General features: G+C 40.7%; 2 protein-coding genes across 3 annotated transcripts in view; both read right to left on the reverse strand.

The window, feature by feature from the left end:
- The window catches only part of myo3b (myosin IIIB), a gene marked incomplete at its 5' end in the record, with an annotated part of 65,874 nt that extends 59,099 nt beyond the window's left edge, over window positions 1-6,775 (reverse strand). The window contains 6 exons of the mRNA XM_085435095.1: window positions 454-599; window positions 1,245-1,321; window positions 1,880-1,979; window positions 2,260-2,364; window positions 4,164-4,298; window positions 6,584-6,775. Coding sequence (XP_085291221.1) covers window positions 454-599; window positions 1,245-1,321; window positions 1,880-1,979; window positions 2,260-2,364; window positions 4,164-4,298; window positions 6,584-6,775 — 755 coding nt within the window. The remainder of the gene's footprint in view (window positions 1-453; window positions 600-1,244; window positions 1,322-1,879; window positions 1,980-2,259; window positions 2,365-4,163; window positions 4,299-6,583) is intronic.
- A 6,836-nt stretch (window positions 6,776-13,611) lies between these two features.
- The window catches only part of ubr3 (ubiquitin protein ligase E3 component n-recognin 3), a 38,988-nt gene continuing 34,139 nt past the window's right edge, over window positions 13,612-18,460 (reverse strand). For both annotated transcript variants that reach the window (XM_085434014.1, XM_085434013.1), the window contains 6 exons: window positions 17,598-17,705; window positions 17,250-17,375; window positions 16,986-17,165; window positions 16,490-16,699; window positions 16,206-16,345; window positions 13,612-16,032 (listed from right to left, as the gene is read on the reverse strand). In XM_085434014.1, coding sequence (XP_085290140.1) covers window positions 15,915-16,032; window positions 16,206-16,345; window positions 16,490-16,699; window positions 16,986-17,165; window positions 17,250-17,375; window positions 17,598-17,705 — 882 coding nt within the window. In that variant the 3' untranslated portion in view covers window positions 13,612-15,914. The remainder of the gene's footprint in view (window positions 16,033-16,205; window positions 16,346-16,489; window positions 16,700-16,985; window positions 17,166-17,249; window positions 17,376-17,597; window positions 17,706-18,460) is intronic.

Below are 18,460 nucleotides of genomic sequence, written 5' to 3' on the forward strand. Positions count from 1 at the left end.
GAGAGATAATTGCGCGATTGTACTGATAACAAAAGGTCAACTGCGTGTAGCCACTAAGCTCTCAGATGATCATCAGACACACACGGTTTCCAGCAGTGAATATTTTTACAGATTCAATCACTGCATTAATTTTAAGGCCAAACACTTCTACGTTTCTGATGATGGAGATTTTAAACACTGATTATTCAGCAGATGCGTCCTTTCAGATAGCAAAGACGAAAATGCAGCGGCAACTGGGAGAGTGAAGCAGAGCCTACCGATTCAGCTTTTTATTTTCTAAATTCAGCACAAAATCAGTTGTCAGAGAAGCCGCAGTGATTTTTACCTTTTATCCATTTGATCATAAATTTCAGTTCAGAATTTTCCTCCTGACAGTAAGGAAAGGGGTTTTTTTTATGTCCCTGTGGCAGCTGCCTCCAGCTGTGTGGCAGGAGCGCCCTCTACTGGACTCACCGTGGGATCTTGAAAAGGGCTTTTACTGGATGCATCTCAGCCAGAGGGGGATCTCCGTCTGCCAGCTCGATGGCTGTGATGCCGAGAGACCACACATCGCAGCGGGCATCATAGGAGTAGTCGTACTGCTGTTCACAGGCTATGACCTGGAAACAATTCACAGGGTCCATTTTAGACAGTCACCGAGTGGAAAGTCCGTTTTTCTAGAAAGAGGGGTGAGATTAATTTTGTTTGATTTTTAGGGTATTAAATTCAGATTAATGATTCAAAGAAAATTACTTTAAAAAAAAAAAAAAAAAAAAAAGCATTGTGAACCTGAAAAAATCCTCTTAATGCCAAAAACAGTCAGCCAAGCTCATTCACAGCCCATTTAAAAACAAGCACTGAAAGGCAGGTCAGTGCAGTAGCTCCGGGTACGAGCTTCTCTTTGCCACAGTCAATAATTATAACTGGCACTACATTTTACAGCTGAGTTTATTCTAATTGCCCCCGAGGTCCCTCCCTACCAGCTCAATCACCGCACCTCATTTCTGCCAAAAGAGTAAGCCGAGGGGCCACAGACTCCCAGCTATTAACCTTGAGGCGACCTCAAGAGCTGCACCCGTGGAGAGGAATACACAATGACACATGGGAGGGAGAGTCACACGGAAATAACTGAGGCGCTCTGTTTAACAGCTACATCACACTGTACATGTATATAAAAAGAATCCATTAGCCACTAAAACACGTGTGCATGTTTTACTGCTGCATTACCAGACATGAACATGCGTGTGCAGCCCTTAGACTCTGACCTCAGGAGCCATCCAAAACGGTGTCCCGACTGACGTGTTCCTCCGCAGTCGTGCGCTCGTCAGTTGAGCTGAAACACCTACCAAAAAAAATGGAAATGGAAAAAGAATCGCAAAATTCGATCTTACTTCATTAGCGTGAATATTTCTTGGGATAAATTACAGCAGACAGTAAATGTTTGAACTAATCAATAAATCCTGGCATATAATTTAGTGTGGCAACCTGCCAAGCAGCAATAATAATGGGCTATAATCATTTCAAATTATGTAGGACAGATTTTTATCAGCGTGAGTCCACTTCATCTCCATGACACAGGGGACATAAACATGCCTGGGGGTGACTCAAAGTCATTTGCCATAGCAGCTTTCTTTTAATATGCAAAGGATCAAATAATGCAATTTAAATGAGCAATAATAGCTTCGGGCTAAGGCTACGGTCCATGAATTAAAAGACGTTATGGTGAGCATGGGACTAAAGTGTGGGTTAAATGATTTATCCTGCGCTTGTGTTTGCCTTCACAAACAATGTTGCTGACACTTCCAAAAGATCACTCACAAAAAAAGAGTCATTTATCTATAACAGCGCACTTCAGAGAAAAGATTGGAGCGGCTAAATTGCCTCTTTCAAAGATCATTACCAAAGTCAACCAGTTTGACTCCTCCCTCAGTTGTCAGGAGGATGTTGTTGCCTTTGACGTCACGATGGATAATCCGGTTGTTGTGCAAATGCTGGAGACCCTTTTAAATTAGAGGACAGATAATGCAAGGTGCTGCTGAGCATGAATCACGACACACAATTAGTCATTTGCGTAAAAAAATAAATAAATCTGCATATGATGCATTAAAAGTTGAGCTGTACAAACTACATAAAAGAACTCCCACAGCTGTTCGTAAGGAGAGACATTCATAACTGCTTGTCACACTTCCCCAGCTGAAAATAAATCCTCAGCCAGCTCTCTGCATGTTGGTGTCCCACCTCCTCCCCCTGCATTTGCAGCTTTGCAGAGGGCCATCTTACCAAGAGGGCACTGCATAAGATGTATGCGATAACAGGCTCCTGCAGACGCTGGCCACGCATCAGCAGGCCTTTGATGAGTTCTGTGACAGAGCCGCCGTTGCACAGCTGGGAGGGAGACAGAGAAACTCCAGTGACTCGTCCATCACTCACCACTCCAGATTATGATTCATGGAAAGAGCTAGCCCACACACACAAGTTAGAGAAAGCAGAGCAGCACAATAGCATTGATATTCGTGTAGGTGGTGTTTCCTGGCTAACTGAGACCCAGATCAATGCTTTCTTATATACAGAAGAGCGACAAATTAAAGGGTAAACCAACATAAAGTGTCTCAGTATGGTGTTATTGTGTTTGGTCAGTACTTGGTCAGAGAGCAGCTTCAATATGCAAAGATTCTTCATGTCTGTGAATCAGCTAACCTAACACATCACTCCAAAACGTCTCAGAGCATTCAAACAGGTTAAGAACTGGTGACTTCTAATCAAACCAGTCACTGTGATCCTGATCCTGAAAAGCTGTAAAGCTGATAACTCAGAACACTTTATATTGATTTGCACTGACCTTCTGACTAAAGGCAAAAGCTATCCCAGCAAAATGTCTCTGCTGGCATAACTAATTCCCAGGTTTCTCAGACTGTGAGCCACAGTGGATTAATGTTTTTCCTTTAATTTGTCACCGGTCTATGTGAAAAAGGATTTAAGAGTTTTAAACTTCATTTTTTAAATAGGGGTTTTATTTACTTGAGCCATTTGATTATGAAATTGTGACAAAATACAGGAAAAAGACACTCCAGGTAACAGATTGTTTGGTATCACAATCATTGCACTAACTGTGCATACACGCATGGTTAATTTGAAGCTTGGAATAACCCTGGCATTTCCCACCAACCTCACACTGTGTATCCCTCAGGCCTAATAACGTGTTTTTCTCTCAATTTCTTTGTTTCTGAAACTTGTAATGCTATTATTGACTAGCACGCTTCTTCCTTTCTGCCGTTTTGTTGACTGTCAGAGACATGGGTGGTCTTTGAGGTAAATGACAGCTTTATCCACCATTATTATGGCCGAACTGAAGAGTACACCTGACACACAAATGGCCCATTTCCCACTGAGCCAAAGCAGACATAAAGCATTAGCAAAAGCTTCCAAGTGGTATAAACCTGGTAATAAAACCAAAATGTGTTGTTTCTTTCTACACTGTTGTTTGCAGGGATTTAAATGATAGTGACAGAATATCATCTTTACCGAGTTTTAAAGGGGCTGAGAGCCAGATTTAGACAGCTTCAGACAGAGCCAGGCTAGCTGTTTCTTTTGTTATGCTAAGCTAACTGGCTATGGTGTAGATTCATATTTAACCTACAAACATAAGGATCTAACTCTTATGGCTCAATCACACTAGAGTAAAAACTAGACAGCAACCTCCTTGCAACTATGAAAAATTTGGTGATTGCACTGAATTTGTTTGCTATAAGCAACAGACTGCAAGGAGACTAGCTGTTGATCACAAAGCGATTGCACAAGTTGCTCGACGGGAGGCAACCTATTTCCTAACAATCGCAGTCTGACTCAGAAAGACTGCAGTCAGCCAGTTTCTAAATAAGTGCCAACACATTACATTTAATCTTAGCCTGTCAGGGCCAATGAGATCACATACTGATAACAGACTGAAAGAGTGACTGTTTTAATGGCTGTCTTGAAACACCAACGTCACTTTGAAGACAGCAACTAACTGTGTGCTGTGGCAGACCTGGTCCCTGTCTTCAGTTTCTTCAGATTGCCAGTTTATAGAACATGGTCGCAATAATTTTCCCAACCACAGTTGCATTAATGAGAACTGACAATAAGCCCTTCATAAAGTATGAAAAGTGTAACACGTGTTATACAAATATACATAATAAAGTGCTCACCTCCAGTATCAGCCAGAGCTGTCCGCCAGTTAATTTGTCGGACTTATGAAACATGCCATAAAACTTCACCACGTTAGGATGGTTGGGCAGGGACCTCAGTATGTTGTATTCTGCCTCAATCTCCTCATCCACATCCTTTAAACAGCATCAGCAAACAAGCAGTGTTTAAGTACAGCAAGGAAAGAGATAAACCAACACTGTGATGTGTTATAAAAGGTGTATTTGTGCTTCAATATTTCAGGCTGCGTTTCATTTTTAGTGAACTAGGCTACTATAATAAGAAACCTAAAATTGGGGTTATAAACTCAGTAAATAAGGAAGGGATGGGCCGCTGTGCTGAACTATTTCTGGAAGCACTTTTCTATCAAAGTAAATCTCAGTGGGAGGGAAGATCAACAGTCAGAGAGGCAGAATTTCTCTTCCTGGATGTCTGAGTGATAGTGTCAGCAGTCTAATCAGGGAGAGGGATGGGAGAGGAGGCAGCTTCATCTTCATGGCCATCAGGGGCGCATCATGGTGGATAGCGCTGCCAGGATGGGGATTGTTCCACTGACACAATCACAGGCTCGCCTCAGACCGAGTCACACTCCCACAATATGCTGCCAATTCAGAGTCTACAGTATCCTTATCACGCAAACAAATGGACGGTTATACAGAGAGGATACAGGCGATGCAGGAGCTACAGTTTCTGGTAAGAGCACGTTAAATTTAGCACGACAGGAAATAAATGAAAAGGGGAGACATTGATATATATCACAGGAGCAAGTGCAAGTACGACTGCATCAAGATGGAGAGGGGGAAAAGTACCGGCAACTTACTCTGTTTGAATGGCTCGAATGCTGAGACAAGTTGGTTACAAAGAAAAACACAGTGGTTTTAGTTTTCTGTCGCAGTATTATGAGGTCCTGCAAGGTAGAAACCTCCTCACCAACACTATATAATAAAAGGTTACAGTGAGCCATACATGCAATGTCAGATATCATATCATTCATCGGGAAAACCTGGAGGTTTAATGTGCATAAAGCCAGCAGTTAAATTACATCTTTAAGCTAAGTTTTACTTCTACAGGATAGGCTTGTGAGTGATGTACAAAGAGCCAAAAAAGGCCATAGAAGGTAACAAACAATAAAAAAGGTGCAGGTTCAACTAAATAAAGTGTTTAAAAATGGATTTGCAGAGTAATTAAACCTCTTAGGAGTTTTAGGCAGGTTTAGTTATGCTTTTGTTTAGCTATGAGATAACACCTGGCAGAACTGGCTGTATTTACACGTTACATTAGCATGCCCTAATCTAAATCAGTGGTTCCCAACATGTGGGTCAAAGCCCTCAGATTCAATTAACAGCACGGTCCACTGCCATGCAAGTGAATCTAGGAGGCTGACAGTGACATTTCAAAAAGAAAAAGGATTTGTCTCCAATTCTCCCTTTTGTGACAACTCCATGGGGATACATTCTTCTATAACTCAGATGCTTTACTTGTATTAAGACTTAAAGTCACGTGTGGTTCCTTTGAGCAACATGTGGGTATCTAAACAGGTGGTCGGTTAGACCTCAACTATAATTATTTTTTTACCCCAGTCTCTCGGAGCCCCATCTAACCTGTCATCTTCATCTTCAGTTTCTATCACTGATGGGTGTCCGCTCTGCTGGAATGGTTCATCTGAGTCTGATCACCAAATAGCTTTTATTCAAATTCTGTCTTTGAATAAATAATTTATTTTTCCAAATGATCTCTCTCTTATTGAAATGCAATTATCTGACGAATAACTGCTGTGCAGTTTATATGTTATCTTCATATCCAAGAAGTCTGTGCACCAAGTTTAGTGAAATTCAGGTATTTGAATTTTCCATGGTCTTAACTGCATGTGTAGGTAGTGGTTTACACATTCACCTAACATGCAAATGATCCCTGGTTCAAGACCAAGAGTAAACACAAATCGCTTGGGGGTAGCACCAGGAAGGGCAAACAGCAAAAGCTCAAATCTACAAAGCATATTCCTCTCATAATCGCATAATTACAAAGGTCATGGCAGTCAGGTGAGGAGTTGTTCAACAGATTTCTTCTGCATTTGCAAACATTCATTTGTTCTTTCTGCCTGCTGTCTTGGTTAAATCAAATAGTGTCATTTCAGGGTGCTATAAACCAAATAAGCTGGGAACCACTGAGCTAATGGGTGCTCATCCAGAGCTAGATCTACTCCCACAACAAAACACCTTAAGATCGCCATTACTTCGCTGCCAAACAGCATCAGCATAAACTCATACACCTCAAACTTTCTGACATCATACATACACATCATTACTATTCTGCAAAAATAGCCTGAACAGATACTGCATCTAAACCCTAACCAGTTCTGTGAGATTGAAAACAGTCAACAAGAAGCCGGGTCCAGCAGTAAACACACTTTAATCAGACTTACATTAATCGGGTCCAGCACTTTCACTGCTGCCTGACTCCCATCTTTTTTGTTGGTCACTCTGTAGACTTTTCCATAAGTTCCTTTGCCAATGGTTTCCACTATATCCCAGTCACCTGATGGATCGCCCAGAGTCTCCAGTCCAAGCATGCTGGACTTGTAGGGGTACAGTCCATATAGTGATCTCCTGGACAATAAAAACAGTCATACCAAGATTTAAAAAAATAAATCTTGAATAATTTGCAAAGTTTACAGAAACAAATGGAAATGTTAATTCCCTTAAAACCTTCACTACTTCGTCTTGCAGAAAGGATGCTTGTTGTGAATAACAGTTGAACCTTACCGTGACAGAGCAGCAAGTAATTAAAACCTATAAACTGTGCAGGTAAAGCACACAGAGTACATTTATTCCCTGAGGCATTTTTGTTCAGCTAAAACCAATGACTGCATCGACCTGGACAAATCAAAGCAAAATAAGTCCACAGATATGGATGGAGAGGACAACACTCTACTTACATGGCAAGTGTTATTTTCTCCTGACTCATCTGGGCTGAGAAGAATTACAACCAAAGACTCTCTGGCGATCATAATATAACAACACCAGTAGCAACAGGAATGGCCTCCATGGGAGGACAGGCAACAAGTGGCATTTCCCACAGCTACTGAATTAGCCCTCTCCACAGGGACCTTGTCACTGCACACTAAGAAGTGCAATCTTCTAAAGATCAATCGGATTGGTCAGAGATTATCTTGAGAAGCGCTGTCCTGAGTGAACACTGAAGCATTGCCACACCTCCAAATAAACTGTTGTATAAAACTATAAAGCGTTTGCACGTCTTCAGCACTAATGACCAACGGGAATGGAAAACACCAATGTAAATCATCCTTGTAGTCAACATGTGATGCTTCTGTGGCAAAATACAACATATATGGCCAATGATGCAAAGGATTAAGTGTCAAAACAGCTGAGAACAAATAACATGATGGATCAGCAAGTGATACAGCCACGTCGGGATGCATGAATCTTATTTTTACAAAACGACACATAATCCAGATAAGCGTGATGGAGAGGGATGTTTGTGTGCAATCCCACGAATGCTCCTTTTGTCATAAATGTGTTATGCATCACGGAGGTTGTATGACCCTGAGAAAGGCTGGGGAAGTTCGCATACTGATGGGAAAAACAGTGAATGATGTTTAACCCTCAGGGGCGCAGCAACTCACACATGAGGACAGATTTATGAAATGTTGTGCATGCACCGTGAGCAATGGCATGCTAACTGATATTAGATGGATATACCACGATTCTGCAGAGACGCACAGACATGCAGCACAGAGTGACACCCTTCAGAGTGTCCTTCAAGGAGCTGCATGTGATCGCAGAAAAAGCCAAAGTGCCTGCTGTAATTATGAGTTTTTTCACATCACACATTTAAATACAAATATACCAGATCACTTATATATTACTATTTATAAACAAATATGTTGTCTTACCCATCAATCAACATCTCTTTGCAAAACCATCAAAGTGGAGAGTTTTCCCCCCATGAGCTGTAATGTTTTTATCTCATCACATAGAAAGTTAGTTTGCCCACATAAGTGGAGCACACACTGTTGGAATTTACATAAGTAGCAGTAAAGACTAATTACAGTCATTCAGTTTTAATAATAGAGATTTAATAATATATTTTTTCTTTAAGGATGTCTACTGCAAGTTCTGTAAGTACTGTAACATCACCTGCCACTTGTTGCCACCACACCTATTTTTTTCTATAACAGACAGCTCATATTTCTCTACAGTAGCTTTTCTCTGAGATATCTGCAACGTTTTCCTCCAACTAGCCTGTATGCAGATTATTGTTAAATGTACAATTAATTTAGTGATTAATGTGTAAATATTAGATTTTTAGAACTTTACAAGAAGCACAAGAACTTTGATCTCACCCAATTTGAGCAACAAACCCTCCCCAAAACCTACCTTTTGAAAAGAATCCATCAAAAACATACCACATGTTAGCTCACTCGCTTAAATCTATTCATAACTCATTTAAAATTAATAAAGTGCAGATGATAAAGCTGTAAGTGAGACATACCTGCTACTGTGAACGTGCTTGCCACTGCCTCACCACAAAACACTCCAGGCTAGTTCATGCCAATCTATAGGGATTAATAATTCACTAGTAATCTGCAACCTGATGCACAGTGCTGTTAAATATTCAGGTGGCAGATGTAGCCACTCATAATGGTGGCTGATATGAAGCATCCCCTGTTGCAGCCCAGTAACCAGGAAGTCCGTGACAGTTTCTAAGTCACATGGTTTCTGCCTATCTTCACTCAGCTCATAATGTCCTTTACACACCGAGCTGCTGCTGCTTCACTCGTTCAGACAGCTTCTGATGCTCTACAGCCTTATAAACCTTAAAGCAATATGACAAAGATATCCAGAGCCTCCAGAGACAAAAGAACCCTCCCAGGCTATAAGTATATAAGACTACAAATATGTAAGTATTTCAGCTTTTTAGTCTAAGTTTAAGCATTTAAAATGTGCCTGGATCAGTACTTTATACTAATAATAATCAGTTTCACCTGAAAAACCACAATGCTACATATTCCAGGAGCTGGAAAGTGCCCCAACACAAGCCGACACTTGCACCAACTACGTAGAAGTTTCTAACATTTTTATACCGTTCCTCATTTTGAACGTTTTCCCAAATATGGGCATTTGTCACATTTTGATTAATCACTACAGCAGTAGCAAATAAGGGGGGGAAAAACACAATATGACTGTAATTTTTTAACAAACTAATTAAAAACATAGAGAGCATGTTTCTTCAGTTTTTTGTGCAAATTAAAAACATTTTTAGACACAAAAGGTTCTCTCCACGCGTGTACTTGGAGCTGAAACAGCCGCTCCAAACAACCATGCCTTCATTTAATCTCCTACACAATTACTGGTATTATATTTCTTGAATAAAACTTTTCTGACTATAATTTGTAGACAGGTACAATCTATGACGAGGGATCACAAAATAGACTGAGCAAAGTTTTATAGCATCTAAGAGAAGAAAAAAAAAACAGATGCTGAAAGAGAACAAGATCAATTTATTGATTTTTTTTTTCTTGCATTCCACTTGACATGTTTGCTAAGTGATTATCGGCATAATAGTGACCATTAAAGCATTTAAATTATACAATGTATTTGTGGAAGCCAACTAAGGTTAAAAATAGCATCAGCTATAAAATGTCTCTTTTCAGCTCAGCATCAGTTTTATGCTCTGTACTGGAACTGTGTTAAACCGCTCGGTGCCTACTTAATAAATAAACAATGTAAATACATAAATGAGAACCAAATCTGATCAATAAAGACTTGTTCGAGCTCTTTTTTACTGCAAGAAGGCAACGAGAATTTCTTTAAATGGGCAGGAGATACAGTGAAATAGCGCTTAAGAACAGGACACCGCTGCTCTTCGATTGCAGTGCTCAGATTACCCTTTGTTTACCATTCTTGTCAGCACAGCTAAAAAAGGGATGCTGTGTCTGATACACAGTGGTACATGGTATTTTCAGTTACAAAACAGGAATATGTGCATAGTAACACGGTGATTATATTTGGAAAAACTACCCTGCTCTGCCTTTGCTCATCGGGCACATTTTCTGTGCATCTACATAATGCTAAGTGTAGGTCTGAGGCGGTAACAGCTGCACATGACGTGACCGGCTGCAGCACATCTTTGTCACCAGAAACAGTACAGAGTGAAAGGCAGTAATCTAATTTTCTGCTTCCATCAAACTCGCACAATTCCACCCTCTGTGGCAGAGCCTTATGGGAAGTCCGCTGGGTAAACCCCTTTGGTAAGTCTATGGAGAGGGGAAAAAACCAATAATCCCTTTTAAGGGGATATGAAGAGGCTTTACGGTAAACCTCCACTAGCTATGAGTCAGGCCTGAAGCATTTCACCCTTGTTCTCACCCTGGAAGGCCAAAGCCTCACACAAGCAGACACAAATGCATTTATTTTAAACATTAACATCTTTAATCTTAGCGGTGCACCTGCATGATTAATGATCCCTGATTGACATCTTTGGATACACAAAGCATCAACTGTAATAACAAAAAGGCACCATCACCATCTAAGTAATCAGTCTTAAATGAATTATAATTTATTATTTATAATTAATTATAAATTAACCTCAGCCATATCATCACAAACACCACAGCTGTGCCACTGTGATGGATGTGAGTATGGCTGTGCTACTGTTTGAACGCAAGGGAAGCAATTTTTTGGTCTTACATTTGTTTTGGTCAGTCATCAGGCAGTTTGTGAAATTTTCTTCCCTTCAGGATAATCAATTGATCTATTGTAAGCGGTATTACTGTAAAGTGGAAAACATTTAGGCATGACAAGCAAACCACGTAAAGTTTACAGACTGGAGTCGAGTGAGGCGGATAGCATGTAAAAGCTGCCGATGCTCTGATAAGTCCATAGCTCTGTACCTCATTTGGCATTAACATCAGCACCAAAACTGTGTGCTGGGAGCTTCATGGCCGGGGTTTCCATGGCCAGGCAGCTCCTGTTAATGTAATGTGTAGGTGACCCAGTGCTTTTTTCTTTAGTGTTACTCTAATAATGTGTTACCTGAAGTCAGGTCTTTAAGTGTTTCACACAGTGTCGTGTATGGACACCAACACCTGATGTAATCAGCAAGTGATTTAATTGTACACTTTAAACTTTAACTCAAGGGGTTTAAGAAACAGGTTTAAAACCTTTTTTTATAAGGTCTGTTCATTTTTTACACAGTTTACATGCAGCTTTGAGTCATGTGTGGTCTGTTTCCACATTATTGGCATATAAAGTCTGGAGTTGATTCCAGTTGTTTAAGTTCGGCAGCTGTTGAGAATGAGAATTCATAACATAGAGGCACAAAGAGGCATCAGACCAAGTAAAGAAGGCTAAAGAAGGCTACCATAAGGCAGAAAAATACCAAACTGACCTATCAGAGAGACAGGAAGCTTCCGAAGTGGCCAAATCAACAATGCAGTAAAGAGGGTGATTACAGAATCTTTTACTTGGAAAACCACTTCACAGCATCTAACCAAATCAACAGCAGTTCTGAGGCAAAACAGACCCCTTGAAAACACAGAGGTGGTGTGACAACATGGGCCTGTTTGACTGCCAACGGAACTGGGTCACTGCTGTTTATTGACCAGAAGCAGGACATCTTCTTAAATGCATGGAGTTATACTTCCTGCTGAAGCCCAATGCTTCTTAATGCCAATAAAGAGAATACTCTTAAACATCAGAGTCAGTCACCTGACCATGTCTTTCACCAAGTAAAGACAAAACTGAAGGTGGTATAGGTCTGGCAAAGCCTATAAAAGAAGGAAATTCAGAGTGTGATGAAGCTTCTGTACTAAAGATGGAAGTGTACATTTCACATCTTTATTGTTCTGCTTTAAACCCACTGTGGTAATGAACAGAGACAAAGAGAAAAGAAAAGAAAAAGGAGCATTTTAAGCTAAAGTAAGTGTAAAACACAAAAAGTGTTGTATATATTGGGATTTTTGCATAACTATCATAATGTAGCCTATTTAACTTTTTTTCATGTAACTTCCGGTTTCTTCCCTGAATGATTGCTGGTTTACAGTATTTCACAGAGTAAAGTAAAAACCAAACTGACACAGTGATTAAAGATATTTAGGTTTAAGATTTAGGGCTGTACATTTTTTTTTTTTTTAGCGCTACAGATGAGGAGTCTCGTACCTACCTCAACATTGTCGCCTCAGTATTTCCATCTCTGTCATCTGCAAAACAGGAACCTGTTTAAGACAGAGCATCACTGCACAGCTGAATCTCCATCTCCGTGTGACTTTAATAAAGGCCTAAAGCACACTGTCTGAATCAACTCTTTAGACCCATCTTACCGTCCATAGCAACATATGCGAAGTAATTTCCCTGTTTATTCAGCAAAGACTTTAATTATTAACAGTATGGACACCTGAGCATGTTGTCCTGCAGACCGGAAACGGTTAACTGGCTGACCAGTATCACCTGATGTAACCTTGAATAGTCTATTCATGCTGTGGAGAGCAGCGTTTTACTTACCTGCGTGGGGGGAAAAGAAGGCGATGTCGAGTGATGCCCCCCGGAGGACGGCCTGTAACAGCAGCATCTCCCAGCCTGACACTGGTGACACGGTCTCAGCTGTGTCCTTCATAAAAACTCCCAGCCTGTGCAGATTACTTTTTTTTTTTTCTTACTTCTTTTTGGCCTAATTAGTAGCAACCAAAGCCTTTGTGTGACCATTGGTCTTTACCCAGAGGGCCTCACACCAATTATCCTGCTCAGTCACATGGCAGTGAAACCTTTTTCAGAGCACTGGGCCAGAGACTAGATGGAGCAGTGCAAGGAGAAACCAGCACAGACGGCTACTTGTTTGCAATTGTGTTGTAGTTTTTCTTTTTTATAATGATAATGGTTGAGTACTGGATTTTAAAATATATTCAACTTTTTTTTGCAGCACCTCTATTCTCGTCTTTGTTGAAAACCTGACCAGATCTGTCCGTCTCTACCTCCTCGGATTTGAGCACCAATGGCCCAGAGACCTGCAGTTTTCATTATGAGTTGAACAATGACTAGTCACCACTTCTTCACTCAGCACAGTAAATAATATCATTTCTTTTCAATGTAATCTTCCTGTGGGAATGTTAGCTAAACATTGTTGCAGACCAGTCTACCCCCAGAGAAGGATGGCAGCATCCTCTCACAGCAGGAATAATACAGTAAAGTCTGAATGAGTATCTCCAGAATTTGCTGTTCAGGCTCAGAGGTGTACGTGTCATAACATTTGCATTACCTCTACAAGTCACAATAGTGAAAAGAGACTGAAGTAAGCCAAGATTAGATAAATGAAAGAAAAATATTAATCTCCTGTCCCACCACATCCCAAAGGAGATAAATTGGATTGAGATCCAGTACAGAGAAATTACTGTCATGTTCAAAATGATCATAAAAAATGAAAAAAGACACAAAATCACTGTGTTTATATTTTATTCACATATGTTACATTTTGCATTAAATGTCCCAAGTCACACTTTCTGGTCAAACTCAGAAAGTTTGAGTCAGCACCTACAGTAATGTACTGTATTCTCTCCCCATTCATACAGGAAAACACACAAAAGCTTTCAGTTACAATTTACACCCATCGTTGGCTATTTGGTTGCGGTCATTAACGAAGTGGGTACAACAAAAATAAGAGAGACAGGAAAAAACACAAAAAGCAGCATGCATGAATTCAAGAGGAAGTTTTTCAAGTGTCGACTTGTTCCTTAGAGATTCTGCGATGCAGCACAATGTGACCCAGCATTTCAAAACCAAACATCAGGGATATCAGCTGTGTGCTCATCACTGAAAGTAAGCATTAAAAAAAGGGGGTCCTATTATGCCTTTTCTCTTTTTCTGTCATTTACAAATAAACTGGGTCATTGATGTGCTGGATGCTGATAACAACTAATTCCTTTAAGCTGCTCAGTTCACAACAGTTTTCCCCAACTCCTGTGCCGAACTGCAGTTTTGAACGTGAGATGAGGAGGCGGAGCTTGCAAGCACTAGGTTTTGGTTTTTGGGACGCCAGGCAAAGGGCAGCCAATCAGAAGAAAGTGAGCTTTTAGGTTGACAGAGGTTTGAAGAGACATTTTAAAGAAGAAGAAGAAGAAATGATAATAAATAAGGGGCTTTTTATGTTCTTGTGAACTGTGAAGAAGCAAAGTTTCTCTAATGAAGTCTCATTTAAAATCATGGAGCTGGAAATAAGCATAATAGGCCCCCTTAATCTTGCAGGCACGGCTGGATGAAACTTCTCTTCCAGGAAAAAAAAAAAAAAAGATGATAATCGCTAAGACACTTAAATAATGGTGGCTTAAAGGATGTCATGCACAGTGTACAACAGATACTCAAGTCTGATAGTCTTGCAATGTTGGAATGCAACTATAAACCACAACTACATGATGCATGATGTATAACAGATAGTTGTTAATAATAATAATAATAATAATAATAATAATAATAATAAATGTTCTGTACTGCAGTTTATGACCTGGCAATCAGAAGCGTAAAGGGAAAGCCTTTTTCTGATGGCACAGACAGACGAGTGACAAGTACTGCAGTCTCCTCACAGAAGCAACACAACTCCCACAGAGTTTCATACCTCGAGAGAACACTGACAGAACTCATGTAGCATTTTTGCTCTTGCATGACGCTCAGGACACCAGATGTGCAGTGAGATCTCTTTGCCTTCCCTCAATGTTTAGACTTATATGTTTATATGGGGGTGGTGATGATGAGGCTTAAGACAGCTGAGTGTCTTAAAGGTGGAGTTTTGAGTTAAACAGTGTGAAAAGGCCAACGCTATGAAAAGTGTAGTGGGTGTAACTTGGTGACCGCACACCTCCTCAACCATTAAACTGAGTTTGAGTCAACATTCCCAGCCATCTACGGTAAACCCAAAACACAACCTTAGGAAAAAAACAAAAACAAATTCTTCAAAGTTAAAATTAATTACTTGAACAATGAGCAGCAGCATTTATTTAAATATCTAAAACGTATTTCAGCAAAAACAAAAAAGAACAAAAAAAATTCCTGAGGATGGATTGCAACTAGACCCATAAAAGAAAGAGTCTTTGCTTGTTAGCAAAATAAACTCTAGTGTGTTGATGGGTGGACTTGTCCTGCCTCCTATCACATGTCAGCAGACAATGAGTGCACACTGCAGTAACATCGCTATACTTACCAGGAGCTTGAAACTCATGCCAGCACAGCAGAGCACATTTTGATAAATAATAGGGATATGCGTTTACATCAGAAATGGTGGTAAAGTAATCAAACTTTGCAGGGACAATCGGAAATTGATTTTTGTTTTGTTTTTTTAAACCAAATAAACTGGAGCGACTTTAAAAGCCTGACCCAAACCAATTCGGTTTGTGGGCAAATTTGTGCTTTTTTTTATATCCCCCCCCCCTTTTTTTCTTTTTTTACTTTTTTACTTTAATCTCACCAAATTCTGTTTTTCCCTGTAGAAAAACCACACAATAAATCACTTGAACACACACACGTGTTAAATCTTTAGGCATGACTGTACACCAAACTTCACATAAACCAAGGCTGTAGCAGAAATAGCCCTCGCTGGATGTTTGTGTTTATCACAGCAAGAGTTTCCAAATATTTTGATCAAGGCAGACACATAAGCCAGAAGGAAAAAAAATCCCTAAAAAAAAAACAAAACTAAAAAAAAATCTTCTCCATCATGGGATGTGGTTTTTCAGTGGACTTTGGAAGATCTTAGAGTCCATTATAATGAGGCCCCCAACGCTTGTTGATGTGATCAAAGGTGTGTGAAACCCACTGTTGCTCCAACACTCGATACCGCTCCTCACATAAGTAGAGAGGCTTGCCACGACTGGAAACATCCCAGAGGGGGGAAAACAGGAGTGAGGAAAAAAAAAGGGGGGGAACTACATTTAAATTCATACTAGAATCACACCAAGTGTTATAAGTGTACTTAAAGAGTTGCTCTAAAGACTCTATGCTATCTATTAACAAAAAAGTGTGACTGGGTGTTACGCGTCTTACCGTAAATCCCGATCTTCCTCTCCGTGTGCATCAAGGTAAACAGAGCCCCACAGACAGAAACGATGTCCACGGATGATGATGATGACTGAAGCATTTATCAGTAGAAAGATGCCTGTCGCAGCGCCACAATGTTGGGAGTGCTACAAAGTGACAAGTGTGGGGGGGGAAAAAAGGTTTGCTAAAAGCTGACGACTTCAACAAGCAGCTATGTCAATTCTGCATGCTGAGCCTCACAGAGAATGCTTTGAAGATGATAAAAATGGAACTATAGTGGGAAAACTCACCAAAACGCATTCACAGATGCCCTGCTGCTTGCAGCACACGCCTTTGAGACAGACGAAAGCGCCGCAAACAAGGCAGAGCGCGGGGTCTTTTGGCACCTTTTTGCAGGCAGAGCAGGCCTTTCTGTGATAGTACTGGAAGATGATATTGTAGTTGTCAGGCAGCTGCAGGAGACGGGGCGCTGCCCACTGAGGATCGTGGACCAGCAAGGTCTGAGGAGGAGAAGACAGACACCCAGCAATGAACTGATTTTATCTCCTTATTACACTTTGACCCAAAGGAGGAGGCCACAAGACACGTGGTCAGCCACATGTGAGAGGTACAACAAAGGCTAAAACTAAACTTTAAATACAGGAATCAGATCTGGCACATTAAGTTAAATTAAAATCCAAGTATTTCTTATAGAACATGTGAGTATTTTTTGATTGTCATTTTAAGAAACCTTTACTTGCTTTGCTCGACTGCACGCTGTTAAAAATGAGAAGTTCATAAACATACCAGTGACTCGGCAGCATGTATCTGAGAGAGCCCTTTGACCTCAGCGCCCCACTGCGTCACCAAGTCAAAGGTGTTGACTGGCCACTCCAGACACGAGGCACTTTGCACGGTGTTGGCAGGCTGAGGGGCGGAGGGTAAAAGCCCTAAACATACAGCCAAGGATGCAAACTCCTCTTCCTCCTGTAAGAAGCCAAACCGCTTTGCAGTCAGTTAGTCTGAAAAGGCAGTTTTAACATTTAGGATGACATTTATGATGAATCATACCAAGCAGCCGGTTAGGTTGTCTCCATACAGGTGATGCTGCAAAAGGCAGGAGAGGCGCAGGAAGGGCAGGCAGAACTGCTGCAGGCTGAACTCGATAGACTGCGGGGACCACACACTGGAGCTCAGCTGGAGAGGGAAACAGCAGTAACACCTGATCAATAATCAGCCTACAGCTCGCTGATAATACAGTGATGTATATCTCCCCTAGAGAGATCAGTAAAGATATTAAACACAGTCTCCCACGGTAATGGGCAATTTATTGTTAAAGGGAAAACGAAAGAGGCAGAGAGGAGAAAGAGTGTAATCCTGAAGGCAGTCATGCTCTAAGCAGTCATTTTAGTGCCTCACCATTGTTGCTTCTTCAGAGTTCACCTTGTAGACACTCTTGTCCTTCGAGAGCTCACTGATAACATGACTGAGCAGTGCTTCAAAAGACTTATCAGAATTTGCAGCGCTCTGTGGAAGAAAATAAAAATGCAGACAAACATTAAAAAGGCCAAAACTCTCCGTTTAATCGGACACATAAACTTCTTGGAGGATCAACAGATATAAGCTTTCATCTACTGGTGAACATTAACACAAATCTTCCTGCTGTTTTGATATTATTATGTCTCTCTCCGTGTTCGCCGGTGTCTTGTCTCCACAAACTTAAACCTATAAGAACCTATTAGATGTTAATATCTATTGTACCATTCAGTACAAAACATCTGAAAACGTTTGATGAATTCAAGGAAAAAAAAGTGTTGGATCTTTAAGAGTCTCCAGGAGCTGGCCTAAACTGTTTTCCACACAGTGAGTAAATCAGGCTGGGAAGTTGTCCTTTCTTATGTGAACCAAGGAAGAGTTGGTAGCTTGAATCAAACTCACTCTGATGACTGGAAATGCTCAATTAGATTTACACAAGAACTATAGTCACAGAGGCAAATCTGGACATCACAGAGAGGCTGTCAGGTTAAAGACTGTTTAATGACTGTATTGGAAACTTGTGTGATCATTTCTAAGAAAGTGAAGAGCTCAAATACGTTAAAAGAAAAAACAAAACAAACCAAAACCCCTCCATCCATCTGTTCTGCTTATCCAATTCAGGGTTATGCTGGGATTGGAGGCTATCCCAGCTATGATGGGACGAGAGGCATAGTACATCCTGAGCATGTGTCCAATCTAACACAGAGACAGACCATGCTCTCTGGTTTGCTACCAGACCACCGTGT

The sequence above is a fragment of the Copadichromis virginalis genome, linkage group LG16 (genome assembly GCF_057382275.1).
Source record: "Copadichromis virginalis isolate Kocher_CV1m ecotype Utaka linkage group LG16, C_Virginalis_male_GT1.1, whole genome shotgun sequence".
Lineage (NCBI taxonomy): Eukaryota > Metazoa > Chordata > Actinopteri > Cichliformes > Cichlidae > Copadichromis > Copadichromis virginalis.